The 23,715-nt window shown below is 40.4% G+C and overlaps 3 protein-coding genes across 4 annotated transcripts; all 3 read left to right on the top strand.

Annotated features, from left to right (window-relative positions):
• The first annotated feature begins 10,351 nt into the window (after positions 1-10,351).
• On the top strand, positions 10,352-12,797 carry LOC133712649 (2-methylene-furan-3-one reductase). The gene is made up of 4 exons (XM_062138759.1): positions 10,352-10,845; positions 11,467-11,790; positions 11,894-12,053; positions 12,403-12,797. Exons 1-4 carry the CDS (start codon positions 10,423-10,425, stop codon positions 12,666-12,668), a joined length of 1,173 nt encoding a protein of 390 aa, XP_061994743.1. The 5' UTR covers positions 10,352-10,422; the 3' UTR covers positions 12,669-12,797.
• Positions 12,798-16,533: 3,736 nt separating this feature from the next.
• LOC133712336 (uncharacterized) lies at positions 16,534-20,095 on the top strand. 2 transcript variants are annotated; one of them, XM_062138439.1, is made up of 2 exons: positions 16,535-18,383; positions 19,797-20,095. In XM_062138439.1, exons 1-2 carry the CDS (start codon positions 16,666-16,668, stop codon positions 19,801-19,803), a joined length of 1,725 nt encoding a protein of 574 aa, XP_061994423.1. In that variant the 5' UTR covers positions 16,535-16,665; the 3' UTR covers positions 19,804-20,095. The 2 variants fall into 2 exon arrangements, with proteins under 2 accessions (XP_061994424.1, XP_061994423.1); XM_062138440.1 differs by lacking the exon at positions 19,797-20,095 and having other exon boundaries at positions 16,534-18,387.
• A 381-nt stretch (positions 20,096-20,476) lies between these two features.
• LOC133712338 (uncharacterized) lies at positions 20,477-23,289 on the top strand. Its single transcript, XM_062138444.1, has 8 exons — positions 20,477-20,902; positions 20,979-21,081; positions 21,174-21,271; positions 21,430-21,560; positions 21,663-21,771; positions 21,985-22,176; positions 22,301-22,437; positions 22,662-23,289. The coding sequence occupies exons 1-8, from the start codon at positions 20,594-20,596 to the stop codon at positions 22,948-22,950; spliced, it is 1,368 nt and encodes a 455-aa protein (XP_061994428.1). The 5' UTR covers positions 20,477-20,593; the 3' UTR covers positions 22,951-23,289.
• Positions 23,290-23,715: the final 426 nt, after the last annotated feature.

The raw sequence follows: 23,715 nt of genomic DNA, 5'->3' as shown, positions 1-23,715 counted from the left end.
CCAATCTAGTCAGGAGTAATCCTACGCGTCCACTTGTCCTCTACCAATTCTCATAATCTCATTAGTTACGGATTTTTTTTTTTTTTGTTCTTTTTCTTTAGGGGTTAAGCCCGTATGCCCAAAAACTCATGGTATTTTGCCCATTTGATCCAACATCTATGTATTTTGCCCAATTACACAACTTTTAGGGGAAAAGACTCATAAGGGTAGTCCTTTCTAAGTAGTGCCTAGTATATCATATGCTGACTTTTGGGTTCAAAATTCACTTTTTCTTAGAAAACCCTGTTCCAACTTTTGAGAAAAACAAAACTAGCCTTCAACATGCCTAAGTTTTTCACCTAACGGCTCCTGCCTAACGGTTACTTTAACAGGCGGAATCACTGCTGCTTGTTTCTATCCAAAGCTGTGGCCAAGTTTTACTAAGCTAAAGGAAATCTGAGCCTAAAGAGAGTATATGATAATGGCAGATCACAATTAGTAAAACAACAGATAACAGATAACTTTGTTGAAATAAAAATTTGATGAAGTGGGTGAACACACTGAAATTATTTATATAAACATAATCACATGCTAAGAATTCAGAGCCTCATTCTCAGGTAAACAGCTAAAAAGCTGTTTAGCTATCCATGAGACTGAGTTACAGTACTTACTTGTAATGAAAGCACACTTCACACTAGACAGGAAAGAAAGATCACACTGCTACTTCTTGAGAGAAGACTCTTCTGCTCAAGTTCTTAAGCTATCTTACAGGTTGTGGAAGTTTTTTGATGTGTGGGGTTTTTTCGATGCCTTTACAAATGAAAATCAAGCTCCTTATATAGAGAGCGGACTCCAAACTTAAATTCAAAAACATAAAATATACAGTTCAACTCCGTGATTTCCTGCTTTCCTGAGTGCTCCTGTTGGTGGAGGTCGGACAAGGAAAAGGCAGGTTCCCTTTTGGGTGAAATGTTTTTCACCTTTCCTTTTTTGAAAAGCAAAAGTAGCTTTTGGGAAGAGTCCAAAAGTACTTTCGGTGTTTTCTACACCTGCTGCTTCACATGTTCTCGTCTGTTTCAGAGTGGTGGCCAAAGACAAAGGAGTTGTTGTCTGTCTGGGCCATGCGAGTGGTTGTCGCATTGTCCTCGACGTCTGTATCAACATACATCTTGTAGTGGTTGTCAATTTCAAGTTTTTCCACCCATTGCATGCATGCCATTGTCGAGTCTATCTCATTTCTGGTGAGAGATAGGAATAGGTCACTGCTGACTACGTCACGGTGATCGTAAACAGTGATGATTGTCTTTTCTCCTGCTGCCAGGAAGGTATTGTTGACATCTTCAGAGATGATCTTCTTGATGTAGTCTAAGGCCATGGCTTTCATCCATGGGATGCTTGAGTTTGGTTGGCCATTGTATGCTACACAGGCTGGTTGAAGATATTTCCTTTGAATAATTCTCACATAATGATATGGAGGAATATATTCAACCTTACCGTTTGCCTTCTGGATCCATTCTGGAGGAGTGGATCTGAACTTCAGTCGAAGTGTACAGTCATTTTTTCTGATATTTTTGACTGTGTTGACAATGATGGGCGGCATACCTTTTAGATCATCATTTGTTTTGCTCCATAGATTATGGACAAAACCATTTTCAACAAGCCAAAGCTTGTGTTCTTGAGGATGTTCACTCTGAACATTAACCAAGTATCTTCCAACGTATGCTCCTGAGACAATGAAGAGGGTTGGAGGAACAAGGTCTTCTGAATTGTGTCTTCCTATCAGATTGTGGAAATCATGCCAATCTGATTCAGTGAGTGCCATGATAGGGATCCTAGCACTTTCTGGATGTTCAAGGAAGTTAATTTTTTCTTTCTTATCAGCACTCTGCTGTAATTCTTCGAACTGTGGTCTTGCATTCTCGTATAGTTCTTCAGCTAATGCAAAGAGAGCTGGAAACATGAGACCACTGCTTCTTTCCTGAAAGGCAAATAAAAGATTATCCAGAATTGCCTTCTGGTGGTAAGCTAATCTCCTGCCAGTTCTGAACACATGAGTATCGAACGTTCGAAGTTCATAATTGAAAACATTTATTACTCCAGTTGGAGTAGGTTTGCTTTTTGGCAAAGCAACAGCCTTCAACGGTCTTGATGAGCCTTTACCGTCTGCCGTTTGAGACGGGCTAGTCAATCCTTTACCCTGGGATTGATCAGTTGTGGCTAAGCCTTTTGAACTTAGCAGGAACCTCTTGAGGAATTTTTCTTTGGGATCCTCATCGGTTTCATGTTCTTTCCCAGCTCTTCTGCTTCTGGGATTGCGCCCTTCGTCGTCGTCATCATTTCTTTTACTGAACATGGCTAATTCCCTTGTCAAGGCGTCTGGAAGATAGTTCTTGTTTCCTGCAATTAATTCAACAACATAATCATATTGGTTAAGGAATAATTGCCAGTTAGCTAGTCTTCCTCTATCAGCAGCTTTATCAAGTTTGAAATTTTTGAAATTCTTTACTCTGGCACAATCGGTGCGGACAGTAAAGGGTTTTCCAAGGAAAGCTGGAGAATTTAAAATTGTTTTTTTGACAGCCAAAATTTCTTTTTCCCCTGTGGGATAATTTAGTTCTGCAGGGCTGAACTTGCCACTACAAAATTTACAGATTTTTTCAATGTTAGTTCCAGGCGCTTTCGCCAGAACTACACCGGACCAGTAATTATCACTCGCATATGTTTGGAGGATAATCTCGTCATTCTCTTCGGGTTGTTGAAGAGGAGGGAGGTTTTTGCAGAGATTTTTTATCTGCTTCACAGTTTTTTCATCATCTTCTGTGAAGTTCCATTTTCTTTTGGAACTTGTTTTAGGCGATAGCATTGCTGTTAACCCTGAGATCTTGGGGATGAAATCTCTCCCATAATTTATGACACCAAGGAATCTCTCTAGACTTTTGGCATCAGGAATTCTATCTGGGAATTTCCAAATTTTCTCAAGGATGTGAGGTTGGAGTTTTATCACTCCATTCTTGATATTTATTCCTAGGAAATCAACTTCATCAAGGATAAAGAAGATTTTCTTTTCACCTAGGATAATTCCATGCTGAACTATCAGCTTTACAACCTCATGGAGGTGTTTCATGTGTTCTTCTCTGTTTTTGGAGAAGACAAGAATGTCATCTATGTAGACGACGCAGAACTCCGCAACTTGTTTAAAGATATTATCCATTTTTCTCTGGAAGATGGAGGGAGCTTGCTTTAGACCAAAAGGCATTACTAACCATTCGTAATGTCCTTGAGGTGTTCCAAATGCAGTGAGAGGTACACTCTCAGGATGCATCTTGACCTGCCAGAAACCCGACTTTGCATCGAATTTCGAAAAGACTTTAGCTCCTCTGAGCTGGTTGATCAGCACTCTTACTTGAGCAATTTGATAACCGTCTTTGACAGTCTTTTTGTTGACATCTCTGTAGTCAATCACCATTCTAGCTTTTCCTCTTAGATTTTCTGCATGATTTCTTACGTAGAATGCTGGAGCATGATGAGGGCTAGTGGAAGGTTGAATTAATCTCTTGCTCAGGAGATCTTCAATATCTTTTCTGAATTCTTTTTGGCCTTCCTCTTTGTATTGAGGAATGGCTTTGACATGACAGATAGCATTCATGTCATGCAATCTTAATTCACAGACCACTGGGTCTTTTTCCCAAAACTTCTGAGGATCTACATCGATGTTCTGCTCGAGTAGTTTCTTGATTCTTTCAAGATTGGGAATTTTCTGAGACTCAAGCTTATTCTGAAAGTGCTTGAGGTTATGCTCATGAATGAAACTAGCTTCTTCTTCTTCACTAGTTTCTGCTTCTTCTTCTTCTTCGTCAGAAGATTCTTCAACAAGTAATTCTTCTTGTTGTTTGATTTGGAGTATGGGTTCAAATTTGGGTTTGTAGGTAAGATCACCACTATTCTGTTGCGATCTCTGATATTGGGTAGTGAAGTTTGGTCCTACCACACTTTTGGCTTGAGTAAGCCTATCTGCCCAGAACACCCGTTCTCCTTTTCTGAAGCCTATTGCTTCTTCATCCTGAATAAATCGCTGTTGGAGAATGAAATCATTACCCAACAAGAAATCTGCGCCTTGGCCTTCAGATTGTCAGACGTTATGGATGATAAATGTTCCTCCACCAATGGTGATATGAACATTTTTTGCTACTTTATTCATGGTGAGATGGCTTCCATCAAAAGTAACACCAGTAGCTGTTTTCTTTTCTTCTTTCCAGAGTTTTTCTGGAATTGCAAATCTTTTTGCAACTGTAAATCCTGATCCATTATCTACAAAGGCATGTAGATGATATTTTTTATGATCAGGGAATTTTAGGCCAATCTCTATGTAGTTGCTGTATCTACTTGTAGAGACGACTTTCGATTGCTGAAGCTCATTTTCTTGAGCTTGTTCCTTTGGAATGAATGGTTTACATTCTTCTGGAACATTGTTCTGAGTGGGAGATTTATCAAAACTAGAAGGTTTTGTATCATCCCAGTCTGTAGGAATTATCTCTTTGCTATCTGGATTACTGAACCATGACGGAGGGTCATATCGGACTTTATAATCATACTTGCCAGAAGGTTGGCCAAGTAGATCCCATGTTTCAGTAACTGTTATAGCTGCTTCTTGCTTTTCTAAGAGATGAACAGTTTCTGGTGGTTTCACCAGTTCTATATTTTCTGGTATTTCAACCAGTTCAAAGTTGTCATCGATTTTTTCTTCGATGATGTCTCCCATTTTCGAGGAAGATGGTTCCATGGTTTCCCGGAACAAAGTTTCTACTTCTTTCTCTTTTTTGTTCAGAGAAATATTCTTCATATTCTTGTTCAACCAGTTGGCTGACAAGACCATTCTTGGTTTTTTTTCTTGCTTCAGCTATGAAGCATTCTTTGTGATAAGTCTTTTTTGACTCTTCACAGAACATAGGGAGACCATTCTTTTCATGACATAAGCAGTAGTCACAAACGAATGTACCAGGGTTCACCTGATAAGAAGACATTAAGGATTCTGTCTTGCTTTCTTCCCAGTTTTTGATTCTCAAAACATTCATTTGTCTGGATTCGAAGTACTCTACTTCAGAATCTGTCTCAGACTCAGATGAATCTTCTTCTTCAGACCAGGCAGAGTAAACTGACCTGTCGTCTTCTTCATCATCAGAATAGGCTATTTCGTAGCCTTTCATATTTGCTGACTCTACTATATGCTCATATTCTTCAAATAGAGCCTTAGTAGATCTTTTACCCTTTTTCGGGCATTCATTGGCATAGTGCCCTTCAGCTTTACATAACCAACATCTGCAAGCTTTCTTGCTTGGTTGTTTATGTTGATGAGTATTCTTCTTTTTCTTGAAGAATTTCTTTTCAGGATTTTTCTCCTGTTGTTTCTTGTAATTGGAACTTTTCTTGAATTTCCAATTCTTCCTTTGATTGCTCCTCTTGAACTTTTTAGAGTAATATTTTTCTTTCTTTTTTCTGTAGGACTTGGATTCATGACATCCCCAGTTGGTTGGCATATCCAGTATTCCGTAACAGAAATTTTCAACTCCTTTAAGTTGTTTTTTGGCCATCTTAGCTCTAAGATTGGCTTTGCATTGTTCTTTCAGTAATTGCCGGATTCTGTCGGCAATTCCTCCAACTGAAAATCTTTCAATTGGTTTTTCTGCTATGCTTTCTCGCACAGCTGTTCTCCATGGTTCAGGGAGTTTCCTGTGCAACAGGTTGACTAGATCAGTGCTTTCTAGTTCTCCAATTGTACAGTAATATTCTTGAAATTCATTCAAGTATTCTTCAAAATATCTCATGTCACAAATTTTGAGAGCATAAATATTTGATTTGGCCGTTTCTCTGGCCTTTTCACTCATATTTGCAGAATCTCCACAGAACTGATCGTACAGGGGTACTGCAAAATCATACGGAGATTTTGAAGCTTTGATATCTTCAAGCCATTCTTTTCCTCTGGCCGTTTCTTTGAAAGAGAAATAATATTTCTTGGCTACTCCTGTGAGAGTAGTTTCAAAGTACATCTGAAGATCAGGAGCTTCGAATTTTCCAAAGGTGAGAGCAGAGGCCATCATCAGGCTGTCTACCCATTGGTCAAGAGTTTTTCTCTTGTCTAGAGTTTTATCCAGATCTAACCAGATACCAAAATTGGTAATTGGTACTCTGGGTATCTTGTCCTCTGGGACAAATCTTTGAGAATTTCTTTCTCCATCTCTGCCCGTAGGGGCCTTCTGTATAGGGAGCTTTACCTTTCCTTTTTCTCTGGTGATGGAGGTTTTAGAGCTTTCTCCTTCCTCCATTTCAACATCCTGGTAGGGAAGGAGTTTTCTTTCCTTTCCTGGATTGAAATTTTTCATTTCTTCGATTAGTTTTTCTAATCTTTCAGGATTTTCGCAATTCTCAGCTTCTTCATACAGATCATAGAGCTTTTGTGCTCTAAGCATGTTGACTGGTCTGTTTAGATCAGCTTCAAGGTCTTCTTCAGTAATTGGATCTTCAATAGTGGATTTTGAGCCACTAGTACTAGCTTCTCTAGTGCTGTAGCTTCTTCTGAGAAGATTTTTGTTTATCCTGATATTCTCAGGACAGACATCACTTTTTCTGTGATTGTCAAAATTTAGACTGATTTCTCCAGTCTTTCTGCTTTCATAAATTTTAGCTTTTGCACTTTCTGCTGGTAGCTTCAGACCAGATAATTTCCATTCAATAGGAAACGTTACTTCATTCCAAGTAACCTTGTGGATCTGTTGTGAATGGTTCTTCTGACTGGTGAGGAATCCAGTAGTAAGACCAGGGATGTTTGATATCCTTGTCTTTGGCTCTACTGTAGTACTCATCAGTTTATAGTATATCCTGTATACTATTGCCAATTCTTGCATATCTTTTTTCATAGATATGCCATCTGTCTTGACTCTCAGTCTGAGACAGTGAGCTGCATCTTTCAAGCTGGTAGAGAAGTTGGGGAAGCAGTTGAAATATGCTACTTGGTTGCACAGAGATGCTTCAAGAGTTCCCAAAAGACTAGCTTGAAAATCTTCCAGTCTATTGTCTTGTAAGACACATAGAACTGAACAGTTTATGCCTTCAAGAGCTAGAAGCTTTATGCCTACTTGGACTGCTCCAATATGCATAAATTGATATTTTTTTGTTCTGGCGACTTCATCTGGAGTGATCATCAGTAGATCTGTTTCTCCTGTTGTAGAGGGGGTTGTAAATTCCAGCAATTTGAAATGATGGCTGTCCATCAGGTCAAATGTTCCCCTTTTGTATATTTGTTTGAAATCTAGCTTTGGAATTGAGGCGTTTTTTAACTCATGCTCGATTTCATTGTATTCAAATTCTTCAGAATTTAGGAGTTGTACTCCTTTCTTTTTCCCGAAGATGCTCATCATATTGACATTTCGAGTTTCTTTCGGGTTTTCATACCGAATACTAGTAGAACTAGTTGAGGGATCCAGAAAAATCAAGTTTGGAACAGGATTCTCTGGTCTTTCTAATGGTTTGAATCCATTAGCTTTCTTTTTTACTGTAGGCACTTTCTTGTCCTTCAGTATAGTTTTCATAGAATCCAGCGTTTTTTGCTGTTCAGTGATTTTTTTACTAACACTTGTTAGCTTTTCTTCTTCCGTTTTTGGAAGATTTTTGATATAATCCATTTTGTTTTCCAGTTTTTCTAACTGGTGGATTATAACAGAAAATTTTTCTAGATGTTCTTGATATCTAGATATTTCTTGCTGCAGGATCTGATATTTTTCATCAGAAGATTTTAATAGAGAATTCAGTCTCTCTATTATTAAATCAGACATCGTCCCCATTGGGGATTCCCCTGCTGAGCTATTTTACAAGCTCTGATACCAGTGATTTGCGGATCTAACCAATGCTCAGGTAGTCAAGAGGTTTTTGTTCCTCTCCAAGTACATATAAAAGATTATCAATATCTTCTTCTAATTTATAGATCATGGTTTGGAGTCTATAAATAATATCCCAATAGTTGGGAGTTTCTCTGTTAAGACGTTCTCTATAGTCTTTCAATTTTTTCAACTTTTCTCTTTCTTTTTTCAATTCTTTGCTAGTGCTTTTACAAATAGCATTTAATTCAAATCTGTCAACGATCGAAATTATGAATAGTAAAACTAACTGTTTACCTTCGAGATCGAGGATGAAATTTAGCTGCAATTATAATTTAGACAAATAAATTCAAGATGGGCCCACCACGTTTCATCAAAGGAAAATAATAGTAAAAGCAAAAATTGGAATAAGAGAGAGGGGTACTTATGAGATAAACATTTAAGTGAAAAGAATAGTTGGGAAAAAAGGAGAAAACTTTTGTGTGAATGGGGTTTAAAATGAGTTGGTGGAGTGTATGGGGTGGTATTTGGTATTTTCTGGGTAAGTGGTCATTATCCCTTTTCTTTAGTAACTACTCTGAGAATTGCATCTTTAACTGGCTTTAGCATTGATCTGGTTTTACTGTTTTGCATCGGAACACTGCTGCATTACATGTATGATGAAATAAGAATAGAATTAAAGGGAATAATTTCGGTGTATGAGATTTCATGTATTTACTAACATACATATGAGTGTGGGTCTCACCTCATTATCAGGAATCAATTCCTGAATAACTCTTAATTTGATAACCAATGGGCTTATGAGTTTATGAATGATTCCAGTATCGATTCTTTTTTTTCTCTTATTTCAGTTGTCTCCGATTAATGATTTTTTCCACTCCAAATAAGTAAATATGCCAGTAATATAATTGCATAATTTTAAGTTGCTGAGACTCCCAATTTTGTGGAAACTAAGTAGGTAACTAGATTCAACACTAAGCATAAGTTGAGACAAACTAGGTAACTAGATTTGGTATCGAAGGAAAGAGTGACTTAACAAATACAACCAAAGTAACACTTTATGGGATACAGGCACCGAGTCGTTAATGATAAAAAGCTTAGTATGCAGTTAGATATTTTACAGTTGTTAGATACAAATTTAGACAGCGATTTCTACTCCACTTTTCTCGGAGCTCTAGGGTTGCAAAACAGAGAGTTGGTTTTCTTCAGTTTTACTTGGTGGCTCTCGTCCGGCGGCGCCCTAGCGTCGGCGTGGGCCTTTGGCTCCACCGGTGTGGGGGGTTTGCTGCTGGACGGGTTTTGGGAGGTTCTGTGGTGGTTGAGGCGCGGCGCTGGTGCAATATGGCTACTTGTTCTCGATGGCGGCGATGACAGTTCTACGATTTCATGCCTGACAGGAAAACGGGATCGGCGGCCTCCTTCATCGGATCTGGATGTTGACGGTTGTGGGTGGAGGTATGCGGCTGTGCTTATGGGTTCTTGGGGGCGGTTTGACGGCGAAGGGCTTGATTCATCAAAGATGGTGTCTTGCGGCATACCTGGGATTGGTTTTGCAGATGGGCAAGGAAGCATGCTCCGGGATGGGTTGCTATGGCGGTGGAATATGCAGGTTTGTTTGGTGTCCAACAGGTGGTCCAGATCTTTTGGAGGGGAAGATGGTGCCGTCATCTGTTCGGCGATGAGGTTTATCAACTATCCCGTGGCAGTTGTTTGGGACAAGTATGTTGAGTATTGCAGCACTTTTTTGGTTCGTTTTAGGTTTTTCTTTACTTTGGTAGTTTTTTGGTTAGGTTCAATAAGTCCCTACTCCTTCGAGCTAGGGTTTGGGAGTCGTTTTAGGTTTGGCGTGCCATTATTGTGGCGTGCCATTATTGTGGCGTTACTCCGAGGAATTATGGGTTTTAATTTCGGTGCTTTCTGGTTGTCAACATGAGGGTGGATTGCCTTTGCACGTGGTCTGGCGGTACTTAGACACGGTGTTGAAGAGGGTAAATTGGCTCTGTCTAATGTTGGTAGCGAGGTTGTACCGGTACTCTCGGGAAGTAGCTTGTGGTTTCGGGCCTAAAATTTGGTTAGGGATTGGGCTCATTTGGCTCATGGATGTTGCTATTAGCGACGGACCCATAACTATGGATCTTTAACCGGTCATTCCAATGCGTTGTAATCTTTTCGGTTATTAATGAATTTTATTTCTTCTCAAAAAAAAAAAAAATTAGACAGCGAGATAGATAAAACAATTTTTGGTTTTCTTTATCAATTAAAAACGTTGCTAACTCTTCGAAAAATAATTCCAAACATACCCGTAAACCAATAACACTAACGTGTCAGTATCAATATAATGAAGATGAAAGATAAAACCTAAATAAATGGTACCATATGTCCATATATGAGCCCTAAAAAATTCTGAAACATAAAAACTGAGATCCAAAAACAAATAAATAAGCACCTTAAAATAACATTGTCAATTTTTTTTTTTTTTTAAAGCGCCATATAAGAACTGCTGAACTGGAGAAGAATATAAGGTTTAAGGTGATCGAGAGGATAAGCAGTTTAAGGTTGAGTTGTTTTGGAAACAATGCTAACCAACACTGCCACTCTCAGCTCCTCCTCTGTTTCCCAACTCGCACCACTTTTCCACTCTCTATCCTCAAACCCAATCTCCCTCAGATTCTCCTCCACGTTACAAGTAACCAACAACAGAGCCAGACGAACTCTCACAAGCTTCACTCGCCAAAAATGCCAGCTCCCTGCTCTGAGAGTGTCTGCTAGTTACGAAGCTGCCCCTGCTACGGCTGAGGCCACCACGGTGCCGTCGGAAATGAAGGCGTGGGTGTATGACAAATATGGGGGTGTTGATGTCTTGAAGTTTGATACCAAAGTTGCAGTGCCTAAATTGCTGGACGATCAAGTCTTGATTAAGGTTATGGCTGCCGCGCTTAACCCGGTTGACTTCAAGAGGAGGCAGGGGAAGTTCCAGAACACTGACTCTCCGCTTCCGGTAACTTCTTCTCTGTATTCTTCTTTCTTGTTTATTAGTTGTTTTTGGATGAGGATGTGTGAGAAAGAAGAAGACTAACCTGATCCAGTTTGAAAGTGTTAAGATGACCGAAAAAATATGGAAGTTTTGGTGAATGAGAGTCGAAATTTTGCGTTAGGTTGTGTTTAGAGATTGTGAATTTGTAGAGGGATAAGAATGTTTGTTGTAGATGTTACAAGTTTGTATGTTTTTTCATTTTTGGTCTGTTTTGAGTTGATCAGTTAATGTAAGAGAAAGAAGCCTAGTCTGTGTTTGAATGTTTTAAGTTTAGCAAAAAGAAAAGATGAAATTTTTGGAGGATGTGAGTTAAAATTTTGCTCAAGATTGTGTTAAGAGTGTGTGAATTTGTGTTGGGATTAGAATGATTGTTGTTATTTTCAAGTCTAAGAGTGACAAATTGCAATGCTTGTTGTATTGCTAATTGGGCATAATTCTGCCTATAATTTACAGAAACATTTGGGATAAATTTCATTGCTCTAAAATGTCAAATTCAAGTGAATAAAGGAAAGATAGTAAATTGTTCTTTTCCTATATATGATATTGGTCTGTCAAAGTTGGGGTTCTAACTTTGTTTTGCTGTAGACTGTTCCGGGATATGATGTTGCAGGTGTGGTGGTGAAGGTTGGGAGTCAAGTAAAGGACTTTAAGGTGGGGGATGAAGTGTATGGGGACATACATGAGAAAGCATTGGATGGGCCTAAACAATCTGGCTCGCTTGCTGAGTACACTGCTGTTGAAGAGAGGTTGATTGCACTAAAGCCTAAGAATCTAGACTTTACTCAGGCTGCTTCTCTGCCTCTTGCAATCGAGACTGCTTATGAGGGTCTCGAAAGGACAGGGTTCTCTGCTGGTAAATCATTGCTTGTTTTGAATGGTGCTGGTGGAGTCGGTAGCCTGGTGATTCAGGTACCTTACCTTCTACCAATTGTTCTCCTCCCCTGGCTGCAAAGTAATACATTACTTTTGGAGCATGTTTGTTTATGCTTTGTATATTTCTTTGTTGAAACAGCTAGCAAAACATGTATTTGGAGCTTCAAGAGTCGCGGCCACTTCAAGCACTGGAAAACTGGAGTTGTTGAAGAGCTTGGGGGCAGATTTGGCAATTGACTACACCAAGGAGAACATTGAAGAATTACCAGAAAAGTTTGATGTTGTCTATGATGCTATTGGTAAGACTGATACAAGTATAACTACAGGGTGTTTCAAGCTAGAGTAGACATTTGAATTATCAGACTGTGGCTAGATAGTGACTCATATCAAAATTACAAAGATTTTGAATAGTTTGAACTACCTTGATCGAATAGACTCCCTTTGACATATTTGGTAGATAGTCACATACTGTAGTTTGTATGCTGTTTCGTATTTTGTAGTTTTGAATCAAGTTGAAAATTTTCCTCTATCTGCTGCATATTCACGGGGAGAGTAAAAACTACACCCCGCATAATTTACAGCTTCCATTGTTGCATTCTATTACCTGAAATGAGTTTCTGTTTGATCTGGTTGTATAATGACGTACAGGTCAATGCGATAAAGCAGTGAAGGTGGTGAAAGAAGGCGGCAGTGTGGTGGCTCTAACAGGTGCAGTAACACCTCCAGGCTTCAGATTCGTAGTGACATCCAATGGAGCTGTCCTGAAGAAACTAAACCCATATTTAGAAAGTGGGAAGGTGAAGCCAGTGATAGACCCCAAAGGGCCCTTCCCTTTCTCCAAGCTCGTCGAGGCTTTCACTTACCTCGAAACAAATCGAGCCACTGGAAAGGTAGTCATAGATTCAATTCAATGAGAAGGAAAAAAGAAAACAGTGAGTCAATTTTGCAATGTATTACGTAGTGTATATATACTAAGAGTGAAGAACACTAAAATGTATCTGAACTCTGAAGATTGATTAAATGCTAATTGGCGTTAAGAAGTACTTCAGCTTGCTTTACATTTACTCACTGTCATCAATAAACTCATTAACGAAACGGCTTAAGATGGCCTATTTAATCCCCAACAAAGCCAATTTTGAGCATCTCATGATCATTAGTTTCATTTGCAATGGCTGCGACGACGAAACGAGTAGCACTGTTTCTCCTTTGCATTCATGTACTAATCAGCATGTGCAGTGCCACCTACATTAGCTTCATTTGGTATGCTGTTTTGAGGGCATTATCAGAAACACCTGACTGCCGGTTTAGAATTTGCTTGCCTCCATTTTCAAATGTCTGTATATAACAGGAAAAAAAAGTTGAGTTGTACGCGCTTCACGCGCCCAGGAAAAAAAAAGGAAAACCGTCGAGGGATCTCTCTCCCGGCCGAACACGGTAGGCTTTCTTGCCGCTGTGTTCCGTCCGGGAGAGGAGTGATGTTTCGGAGCTGGTGCAGGCTTTCAGGACAGAGGTTTGGTCCAGGGCGGGTGGAGTTTTGTCCGGCTTCGGATGGTATGGATCGATCTCGATCTGTCCTGTTCGGATCCGGGATGGCGGCTGAGGTGCAGCAGCTGCGATCTTTGGCTTTCCGGTGGTGGCTTCTTGCGTCTCCTTTCCTACATGGGTTGGGGCTGTGGCGAGTGAGATCGGATCGAGACAGTGGTGATCTCGAAAGGGATCTGTCTCCGATCTGGTCTGGGTTTGTTTGGTGGGTGGCTGTCTGGTGTAGGGGCTGGCTATGGCGGGACAAGGCGGTGCTGCGACGGAAGGATTGGGCGCAGCGGCTTGTTGCTGTGTGGTGGCGGTCTGGTGGCGATCGGGCTTCTCGGCGGCGAGGGTGGCTTCTTGCTGCGCATGGTCTTGGCAAGGGGAAGTGGGCCTTGGGCCGTACCAATGTTCTCGGGCCTTTTGGGTGTTTTGTTGTTGTTTTCAGTTTAGTGTGTTGTTGTTTGTTTCTAGTTGTTGCTTGTTTAAGCATAAGTCCCCCCTCTGTTGAGCGGGGGTTTGGGTGTTTTCGGTTGTTTAGTGTGTTGATTTATTCTCAGGATCGCAATTCATTTCTTGGTGGTCAAAGTAATGGGGAGAAGCTCCCGCACATGGTCTGGCGGTATTGGGTCATGGTGCTGGAGGGAGTGGCTTTCTTCTTGAGGTTGGCTGCGGGGATGTGCGTTGCCTCTTGGGGGAGTATGGAGGTTGTGCCATGGACATGGTGTTTTTTCCGGGGACTATTTGGTTTACTATCGATGTTCTCTTGTTGTCAACGTAATTGTCATTTGTTCACGCACGTGGTCTGGTTGGTTTGGGACACGGTGCTGTTTGTGGATAGGTGGCTGTTTGTTATGTTGGATGCAGGGTCTTATCGTTACTCTCGGAAGTGGTCTCATGTTGTAGCCCGTGTGAATGGGCGAATTTGGTGGGTGGTAGTTGGGCTTGTTTGGCTCACGGAGGTCGGTCGTTTTGACTGGTTTGCCACTTATGGTTCTAGCTTGGAAGGGGTTGTGCGCGACTCATCAATCATTCGACCTGTGGATGAGGGTGAAGTCGCGGCTTGTCACACCCGTGTTATGTAGTCTGTTTGCTTGTTATTGAATAAAGGACTATGTTTTCTTCTCAAAAAAAAAAAATGTCTATATATAACAGAGGCTGTTCACGTATTACACGGTGCCGTGGGGATGCGTTTTCACTCCATGTAATCCATGGAAACGGTGGCTCCAGTGAGGCCATCCCGTCACTTTCTCATAACAAGCACACAAGCAAGGGTTCAGATGAGGCTTTGCCACCCCGTCGATCATGACAATTGATGATCACTCATTTGTTTGATCTCGAAGTCTTTTTCATGGCCTACATCTTAAATGTTGCCCCATATTTTTTTTTGGTAACACAATAAAATGATAATGGGCCTAACAACAATCTGGCTCACTTGCCGGGCCAGCCCAAAGGGCAAACGGCCAAGGCGGTCGTCTTAGGCCTTAGGCTTGAGAATGCCTCATTTTAGCCCATTAATACAAAAATGTTTACCTAATTAAAGAAATAAAAAAATGAAAAGGCTTGATATAGTAAAAGGCCCGATAAGTGATAACTACTTGAGAAAGAACATATTCAAATAATAGTCTTTTTTTTTTTTTTTTGTTGAAAAGAAGAGGTCAACTTTTATTAATAATAATAAGAATTACATATGGTCTTGCTCAGCTGCAATAACAGCAAGCAGAAAGGGAGGAGGAGAAAAATAAAAACATTCTCGAGATAACGAACTAGCAGATGCAGCCATCAGATGCGCTGCTTTATTAGCACCTCTTCTAGTATAAACTACCTTCAAATTAGAGTGAGCTCTCAAGGTGGAGCCCAAATCATCATAAAGCCTCCCAAGCTGTGAGAAATTACTCCCCTCAGACCTGCACAATTGCTGCTGCACAAGCTGAGAGTCAGTCTCCACTATGGCCGGTACCAAAAACTGATCCATGACAAAATCAAAAGCTAGTTTACAGTCTTAAAGCATCTCTAACAGAATAGCTAAATTCAATTTTTAGCTATATATAACTATTTTTTAAGAAAAACTCAACTCCAATATACTAGCTATAGCTAAGTTAAATTTAACTTTAGCTAAAATGATTAGTTATATTTAGCTAGACAATCAATAATAGCTAAAACAAAAGTTATATTTCTTTCTCCTCTTTTGTCCACATGTCAATTTACAATGATAAAATATAGTATATCAGTCACAAAGAGCTACTACTACTTGAGCAACATTGTTAAATTAATAGCTATATTTCTTCACTCTAGCTAAATTTAACTAAAATGTAAATTCTACTGTTGGAGATGCTCTTATCATATAAAGTCTATACCTTTTTTGACAATAATTCGATTTTTTTTTTGTATCTTTTTGTTCACAAAAAAGAAAAGAAAAAAGTAAGGCTTCATATCCAATTTATTTTTTATTTTTGAGATACATTCATATCCTATAGTCTTATCAGTGGTGTTCACCTGATCAGTAACTGACCATGAAAACTATGTGTTAATCACCGTTGGATATAAATCTAACGGTTATAATTATGCCTTGAGCCTAAGGCTTCGGTTATAATTACACCTTAAGCCTCATCTTCGATTGGGACAACCATACTTGTTTACTGAGTACATTGCTGTTGAAAATAGGTTAATAGCACTAAAACTTGAGATTCTAGACTTTGCTTAGAATGCTTCTCTGCCTCTTGCAATCAAGATTGCTTGCGAGGGTCTCGAAAGAACAGGATTTTTTACTGGTAAATCATTACTTATTTTGAATGGTGTTGGTGGAGTTGGAAGCTTAGTGATTCAGCTGGTACCTTACCTTTTACCAATTGTTCTCCTCACATGGCTGCAAAATTCAACTGTAACCCTGTGGAGATGCCAAAATTTACATGTTCAGAGGATCAATGAGGCTTAATGTGGATAGAAGTGGACCAAGCGGTTGTGCTGAAGTTGATGAACCTGCCAGTTTTGTGGAAAACTGACTTAACAAATATCAAACCAAAGTTTTTGTTTTGTCAAGTTTTATCTTTATAATCCATAAGATTAAATTACAGGTTGTTACGAGTTTATAAGTCTTAGAAACTTGAGTTATTTTTAATGATTTTTAGAAATTGGTATTATTCAAAAAATTTAATTAAAATTTTCATAATTTCGATGACATTGCTTTTTTTTTTTGGGGCAAATATTCGATGACGTTGTTTGAATAGAAGTCTTATAAAATACCGACAATATCCTCACTCCCCTAAAAAACCAATTCTGTATTTCTTCTCCTACTCTCCGATCTCGACGATACAGAACTACACATAAACCCTGAGAACCCTAAAATCCCATCCCAAATTCAAAGCTCTCTGATAACCGTGCCCTAGGATGGATCTCCTCCAAGGCTACTCCGACGACCAAAACCCTAATTCCTCCCCGGAATCTTCTCCTCCGCGGCTCCTCCCACCCAAGTCCGCCGCGCCCCAGGTCGACGACACCATGCTGGCCCTGTCGGTGGCCAAGAACCGCAGCGTATTGTCCCGGCCCATTGACCCGACCCAGCACCTCGTCGACTTCAACCCGACCTACGACCAGCTCTGGGCCCCAATCTACGGCCCATCTCACCCTTACGCCAAGGACGGCCTCGCCCAGGGCATGCGCAACCACAAGCTAGGGTTCGTCGAGGACGCCGCCATCGAGCCCTTCATCTTCGACGAGCAGTACAACACTTTCCAGAACTACGGCTACGCCGCCGACCCCTCCGCCTCCGCCGGCTACAATTACGTTGGCGATTTGGCCGCCCTGCAGAAAAACGACGCCGTTTCGGTGTACAACATCCCCCAGCACGAGCAGAAGAAGAGGAAGATTGAGAAGAGGAAGGAGAACGAGGATGGTGAAGAAGACGCCGAGATGGACCCGGAGGAGGTGGCGAATCCGGCCAGCGACGCGTGGCTGATGAAGAACAAGAAGAGCCCCTGGGCCGGCAAGAAGGAGGGTTTGCCGGCGGAGCTGACGGAGGAGCAGAAGAAATATGCAGAGGAATATGCGAAGAAGAAAGGTGAAGAGAAAGGTGCCGGCGACAAGGGAGAGGCTGTGGTTGAGAAGACTACTTTCCACGGCAAAGAAGAGAGAGACTATCAAGGAAGGTCTTGGATTGCGCCGCCGAGAGATGCCAAGGCTACTAATGATCACTGTTACATTCCAAAACGGCTTGTGCATACTTGGAGTGGTCACACCAAGGGTGTGTCTGCTATTAGGTTCTTCCCGAATTCGGGGCATTTGATTCTCTCTGCAGGGCTGGATACTAAGGTGAAGATTTGGGATGTGTTCAACACTGGTAAGTGTATGAGAACTTACATGGGGCATTCGAAGGGTGTTAGGGATATTTGTTTTTCGAATGATGGGAGTAAGTTTTTGAGTGCTGGTTATGATAAGAATATCAAGTATTGGGATACGGAAACTGGGCAGGTGATATCTACATTTTCGACTGGGAAGGTTCCGTATGTGGTGAAGCTTAATCCGGATGAGGATAAGCAGAATGTGTTGTTGGCTGGGATGAGTGATAAGAAGATTGTTCAGTGGGATATGAATGAGGGGAAGATCACTCAAGAGTATGATCAGCATTTGGGTGCGGTGAATACTATTACATTTGTTGATAATAACCGGAGGTTTGTTACTTCCAGTGATGACAAGTCTCTTCGTGTATGGGAGTTTGGGATTCCTGTGGTTATCAAGTATATTAGTGAGCCTCACATGCATTCTATGCCATCGATTTCGTTGCACCCCAATTCGAATTGGCTTGCAGCACAGAGTATGGACAACCAGATTCTTATTTACAGTACCAGGGAGAAGTTTCAGCTCAATAAGAAGAAGAGGTTTGCAGGACATGTTGTTGCGGGGTATGCTTGCCAAGTGAATTTCTCGCCTGATGGACGGTTTGTTTTCTCGGGTGATGGTGAAGGTCGATGCTGGTTTTGGGATTGGAAGACTTGCAAAGTCTTCAAAACTCTCAGATGTCATGATGGAGTGTGCATTGGGGCAGCTTGGCATCCCTTGGAGCAGAGTAAAGTCGCAACTTGTGGCTGGGATGGCTTGATTAAATATTGGTGAGTAATCTTTCATTTCATAACACTTTAGATCACTTTACACCTATGTCATATGCTCAATATTTGGTTTTCTGATTTATTTGGCTAAAGTAGTTCATGTCTGCTCATGCATAGTATCTGATTGACACTCAAGCGCGGCTGATTATGTGGTAGCTCTGGATATTTTGCCCATTTAGCTTAGAGGTGACCTTAGGATTCCAGACTCGACTTATATCTATGTTGTTTCTTCCCAGAAGTAACTTCCTTTCCTCCATCTACTTTACAAATATAGGTAGGATGGGGTCGAAATTGAGATTTTATAAGCGGGGAATTGGTATCAATAATTTACCCTCTTAGGATACAATGCTAGTGTAATGAGGAGATTGATGGGAGGAATTTCTTCCTCCTGCCTTGATCTTGTACTTTGGTGCTCGGATGATGCCCTGTCTCTATAACCTTTATAGTTACAGTCTTGTTCCTTTCAGTTATTTGTGGTGGTTTGAGATATTTGATTTGGTTAAGCCGTGAGATTTTATTTTGATGTTTTGATGGTAACATATAACAGTCATGTCACTTTACTTTTAATCATACTAATATTTCTTCGTTTGCTTTTGATACTTATTTTCCTTTCTTGTCTGTTAGCACCTTACTCCTAAAATAATAATTCAGAATACTGGTAGAGAGAAACATGCACTCTTCTTCTTATGTAGAATTGTTCTGTTCACTAGTAGTTATCGTCTGTTTCATTTACGTCACCTTCTTAACTTCTAGATGGTTTCAGTAGCATGTCAGTAGAAGACAAGTTTTAGTATTCCGTTGTACTCTTTCTGTTCTTTTCATTTTGATTTATATTTTTCAAGGAACTTTTCTATTATGCTGGAAATATTGGACTGTCAGGTTAGTAGATATGTTGTTGTTGTTACATATACTTGTCAGTTGTCACAGTTTGAATTTTTGAAGGTTCAAGAACTTTAGGAGAGACGGATGATCTAATTAGAAATAGCATGGTAATGAATAGAAGAAAAGTCTACAGTTTTGCATCTGTTCTATCTTTCTTTTTGTGCAATTCAAGACTTATCCCTTCATTAGACTAACATGGAAGGGCAACATTTGTTCCCACCACTAGCCTTTAGACTTGCAAGTAGATGGGATCAACAAGCTTGGTACAGACCATCAAAAGTAGTAATACCGTTGAAATTTGAAATGCTTTGCAAAATTATAGTGACAATGATTAATGCCACCTTGCCGTGGACATTAATTATTACTACATAATAGGATAGTTCATGAAACAAAGTCTGTCTCACCTATTTTTCATTTATTGTGGAGATTTGTTGTAGTTGCTTACATTCTTTGGTCACCACATTTCATCTTTTGTGTTTTCCTGTTAATATATGTTTGCGAGTCCTAACTGTGATCTTGTTGTATGTCTTTCAGGGACTAGCTGCAATCAGTTCAATTTGGTAAACGGCCAAGAATTCAATGTACCATTTCAGTTCAGTACGGGTGTGATGTCAATGTTCATTTGAAGCACCCTTCTTGGGGATTGCGGGACACAATGATATATAGAAGATTGCAGGACCAATTCTGCCAACATCTTTATCTTGAAATCACCAATGTCATCCAATTATGCTGGACATGTACTCGTAATACAAATCATACAGTTTTGTACTTTGAACCGTCTTTGAAGAGTTTTAGCAGTTTAACAATGGCGCTAATATTTCATGCCACCTCAATGTCTTCTGCTGTTGCTTAATTTTTAACCGTCTGAAAAAGTCGACAGCTAAGCTCTGCAGTCTTCTCCTGTCTCGTTTGAGCAGTGATGGGTGCATGTACGACTGATTTTGCTTTTGTTGCACTCGGCACTGTCTATACTTGAAAGTTCAAAACATGTCTCAATGGTAATAGAGAAGTTCTAACCGATACACCAAGTAGATTTTGTTCGAGATAGATATATATCAAGTAGATAGTAATTGACGTTAATTCAATATGGTACAAACCAGTCTACTAACGCATGGAGCCAGTTCCCTCCTCTTTGGGGTTTGGCCTTTCAGAGCCCAGAAATACTGAAGCCCAAATGATAGAAAACACTATCTAGGAATCTAGCATAGGATCTCAGAGCCCAGAAATACTGAAGCCCAAATGATAGAAAACACTATCTAGGAATCTAGCATAGGATCGGCGAAATTACCTAGTTTTTGGCGGCTAGTCACCGGCTACCATTGTCGTGAGAAATGGCAACGGAGATGAGCTGCGTGTGGATGAGACGAATCCTACTCCGATCGAACCCTCTACCTCTCCACAAGGCTCCCACTCTCTCCTCTCGATTCCTGAAACACTCACCACCGCTCCTCATTCCTCTCGTTTCGTCCCACCGCCTCTCGTTTTCCACAGCCACCACCGCTTGTTCTCTCCCAGACACTCTCGCCTCCGTCGACGACACTGCCCCCGCTTTTGGTGAGCCTTCGTTTACGTTTACAGCTGGAGTCTCGAACAAAAGCTCGAAGGTGCTTCTTAAAGGGATGCGATACGATGAGCTTGAGGTGATTGTTTTTTTCCAAGTTTGCTTCTAGTTTAATTTATTGGTTGTGAATGTAATAGTTGTAATGGTTTTGGCAGAAATGGGTTCAATCACAAGGCTACAGGCCCGGCCAAGCTATGATGCTATGGAAACGTCTCTATGGGAATTATATTTGGGCGCATCACAGTGATCAGTTGGAAGGTTTAACCCTATCCCACTCTTGCCTTATCCAATTGTTTTAGTGAGCAAAAATTGATAGACTTATATGGATTCTGTTTTCGATATGTTAATAGGTTTAAACAAAGATTTTAGGAAGATGTTGAGTGAGAATGCCGAGTTCAAGGCATTGTCTTTGAAGCAAATTATTACCGCAGCGGATGGAACTAGGAAGGTACATGAAATTGTTTCCTCCTGCCCTTGGATTGTTTAATATCTACTTGGTGTAGAACTAGTGAACTGCTAGGGCATATATATGGGAATTTTAGGTACTTATAGTTACGTTTATTTGAGAACCTTATCATTGATTGTGATACTCACAGGAGGTTTCAGATTTTATTCACTTTGGAAGATGGGATGGTGATTGAAACCGTTGTCATACCTTCTGATAGTAGCAGGAATACTGTTTGTGTTTCAAGTCAAGTGGGCTGTGGCATGAATTGCCAGTTCTGCTACACCGGCAGGCAAGCTTACTTCTCCTCTGCAAGCTTTGAATGCTTAGTGCTTTCATGATTCATTAGTCTACCTAGTTAAAATGTTGGTTCTAATGTCCTTTCATTTTGCAGGATGGGTCTAAGGAGACATCTGACTGCAGCTGAGATTGTAGAGCAGGCTGTATTTGCGCGATCCCTGCTCACAAGTGAAGTTGGCGAGATTACCAATGTTGTATTCATGGTAGGTTAACAGTTTTAGGATACATCTTCAAATGAATGCGAGCTTTTCTAAGTCAGGGAAAAAAAAAATGCAAATCTATTTTGGTTATGCTGGCTATTGTATTCTGGACCCAAAGTGCTATTACTGAACCTTCTTTTACGTATCTTCTGCTAATATAGGTCACCAAAACATAAGTTTGTACAACTGCTAATAGGGATAACTTTGTATTTCCAGGGAATGGGAGAACCGCTTCACAACATTGACAATGTTATTAAAGCTGCAGACATTATGGTGGATGATCAAGGCCTTCATTTCAGTCCTCGCAAGATAACTGTTTCAACAAGTGGGCTTGTCCCTCAGCTGAGGCGTTACCTCAGAGAGTCTAATTGTGCTATAGCTGTTAGTTTGAATGCAACTACGGATGAGGTATTTCCATTCAGTTTATTTGAACTTGTAAACTACATACTTATGTGATTACTTGGTACAAAACACGCATGCATACGCACACATGCGCACAGTCATATGACCTTATAAGTGATAATGGTTGCAGGTCAGAAACTGGATCATGCCAATTAACCGGAAGTATAATATAGCTGTGCTTCTTCGGACTCTTAAAGAGGAACTTCGCTTCAAGAATAACTACAAAGTTCTTTTTGAATATGTAATGCTTGCAGGAGTAAATGACAGGTAAAATAACTTTTGGACTTATAAGTGGTTTTGGCTTGTTTACGTCAATATGAAGTTCTTTTAGCAGTGTGTAATGGAATGCTGTTGCATCATAGACATTTACACAGCAGTTTCAAGCTCAAATTACTTGATTATGAATTGTTTAAAGCAATGTTTGTTTCCTTCAGTTAGGGATTCCTTGTTTTATTTCTTTGATGTGTGACTGAGTGCCTTGCATATTGCAGCATTGAGGATGCAAGGAGGCTTGCTGATCTCGTTCAGGGCATTCCATGCAAGATCAACCTTATCTCATTTAATCCTCATAGCGGATCCCATTTCAGACCAACCAGTGACGAGAAAATGGTTGAGTTCAGAAATTATTTGGCTGGAGCAGGCCGCGTTGTTTTCATGCGGCCGAGTAGAGGCGATGATCAGATGGCGGCCTGTGGTCAGCTTGGCAAACCTGGCGAAATCCAGGCTCCCATGCTCCGCGTGCCAGAGAAGTTCAAAACGGCGACCCAAGTGGTAGTGTGATTATCTGAACATCATCTTCCTCACGCCTATTGCTGCATCCAAGATAAAGCAACTCTAAGCACCCATGTGATATTCCGATTGCAATGCCTTGGCATTTCCGTGTTGTCCGTCTCATGGAACATAACTTGGGTCTTGGGGTATCCGACCTTTTCGTATCACCATGGCCAGAAGATTCAGACTAGCTTTTGTTACAGAGGGTTGCAAAACCCTGCCTAAAGTTGTTTCTTAATGTTGTTATCAAATTTGTACACACTACTTTATTGGTGTATGTGTTTTACACAATACAGTCTTATCACCATCAGTCATTTATGACCGACACATACTCGTTTGCTTTGTTCTTGTTCCAACTTCCTACACTACAAGGTACTCTTTCCTTTTCAATTGATTTGACACTTGCACAAAAAGAGTTTCTCTGGCACATGCCCTGGACCCTTTTTGGTACACATTCCTGTTATCTTGCTTGCTACACTTGCTTTCTTGTTGTGCAAGATTGAATAATCCAAAATCACATTAGCAAAATAAGCAAACAAATTTATTTGGTATAGTGATATAAGTTTCTTCTTATAGTCTGCGAAAAAAACTAATTGAATGTATCAAAAAAAATTAGCCGACCGTTAAACATGTTTAGCAGCCAAAATTTAGAACCTAGTAGTAATTAAATTTAAAAAGTTACACGTGGATTACAATAAACGAACGGGAACCACATGTTTTTCATAATTTCTTTTTAAAATTTGTCGTAATGTACACGTCACCAGTCCTGTTTAA

The sequence above is a fragment of the Rosa rugosa genome, chromosome 5 (assembly GCF_958449725.1).
Source record: "Rosa rugosa chromosome 5, drRosRugo1.1, whole genome shotgun sequence".
Taxonomy (NCBI): domain Eukaryota; kingdom Viridiplantae; phylum Streptophyta; class Magnoliopsida; order Rosales; family Rosaceae; genus Rosa; species Rosa rugosa.
Note: the sequence above shows the minus strand (reverse complement) of the source record. Positions and strands in the feature narration are given on the sequence as shown.

Excerpts from the sequence above, each read along its gene's own strand:
- LOC133712649 (XM_062138759.1), top strand. The coding sequence starts at position 10,423 with ATGCTAACCAACACTGCCACTCTCAGCTCCTCCTCTGTTTCCCAACTC. Across the intron at positions 10,846-11,466 it reads ACACTGACTCTCCGCTTCCG|ACTGTTCCGGGATATGATGT; the intron begins GTAACTTCTTCT and ends GTTTTGCTGTAG. Across the intron at positions 12,054-12,402 it reads TGTTGTCTATGATGCTATTG|GTCAATGCGATAAAGCAGTG; the intron begins GTAAGACTGATA and ends AATGACGTACAG.
- LOC133712336 (XM_062138439.1), top strand. The coding sequence starts at position 16,666 with ATGGATCTCCTCCAAGGCTACTCCGACGACCAAAACCCTAATTCCTCC.
- LOC133712338 (XM_062138444.1), top strand. The coding sequence starts at position 20,594 with ATGGCAACGGAGATGAGCTGCGTGTGGATGAGACGAATCCTACTCCGA. Across the intron at positions 20,903-20,978 it reads TGCGATACGATGAGCTTGAG|AAATGGGTTCAATCACAAGG; the intron begins GTGATTGTTTTT and ends TGGTTTTGGCAG. Across the intron at positions 21,272-21,429 it reads CAGCGGATGGAACTAGGAAG|ATTTTATTCACTTTGGAAGA; the intron begins GTACATGAAATT and ends AGGAGGTTTCAG.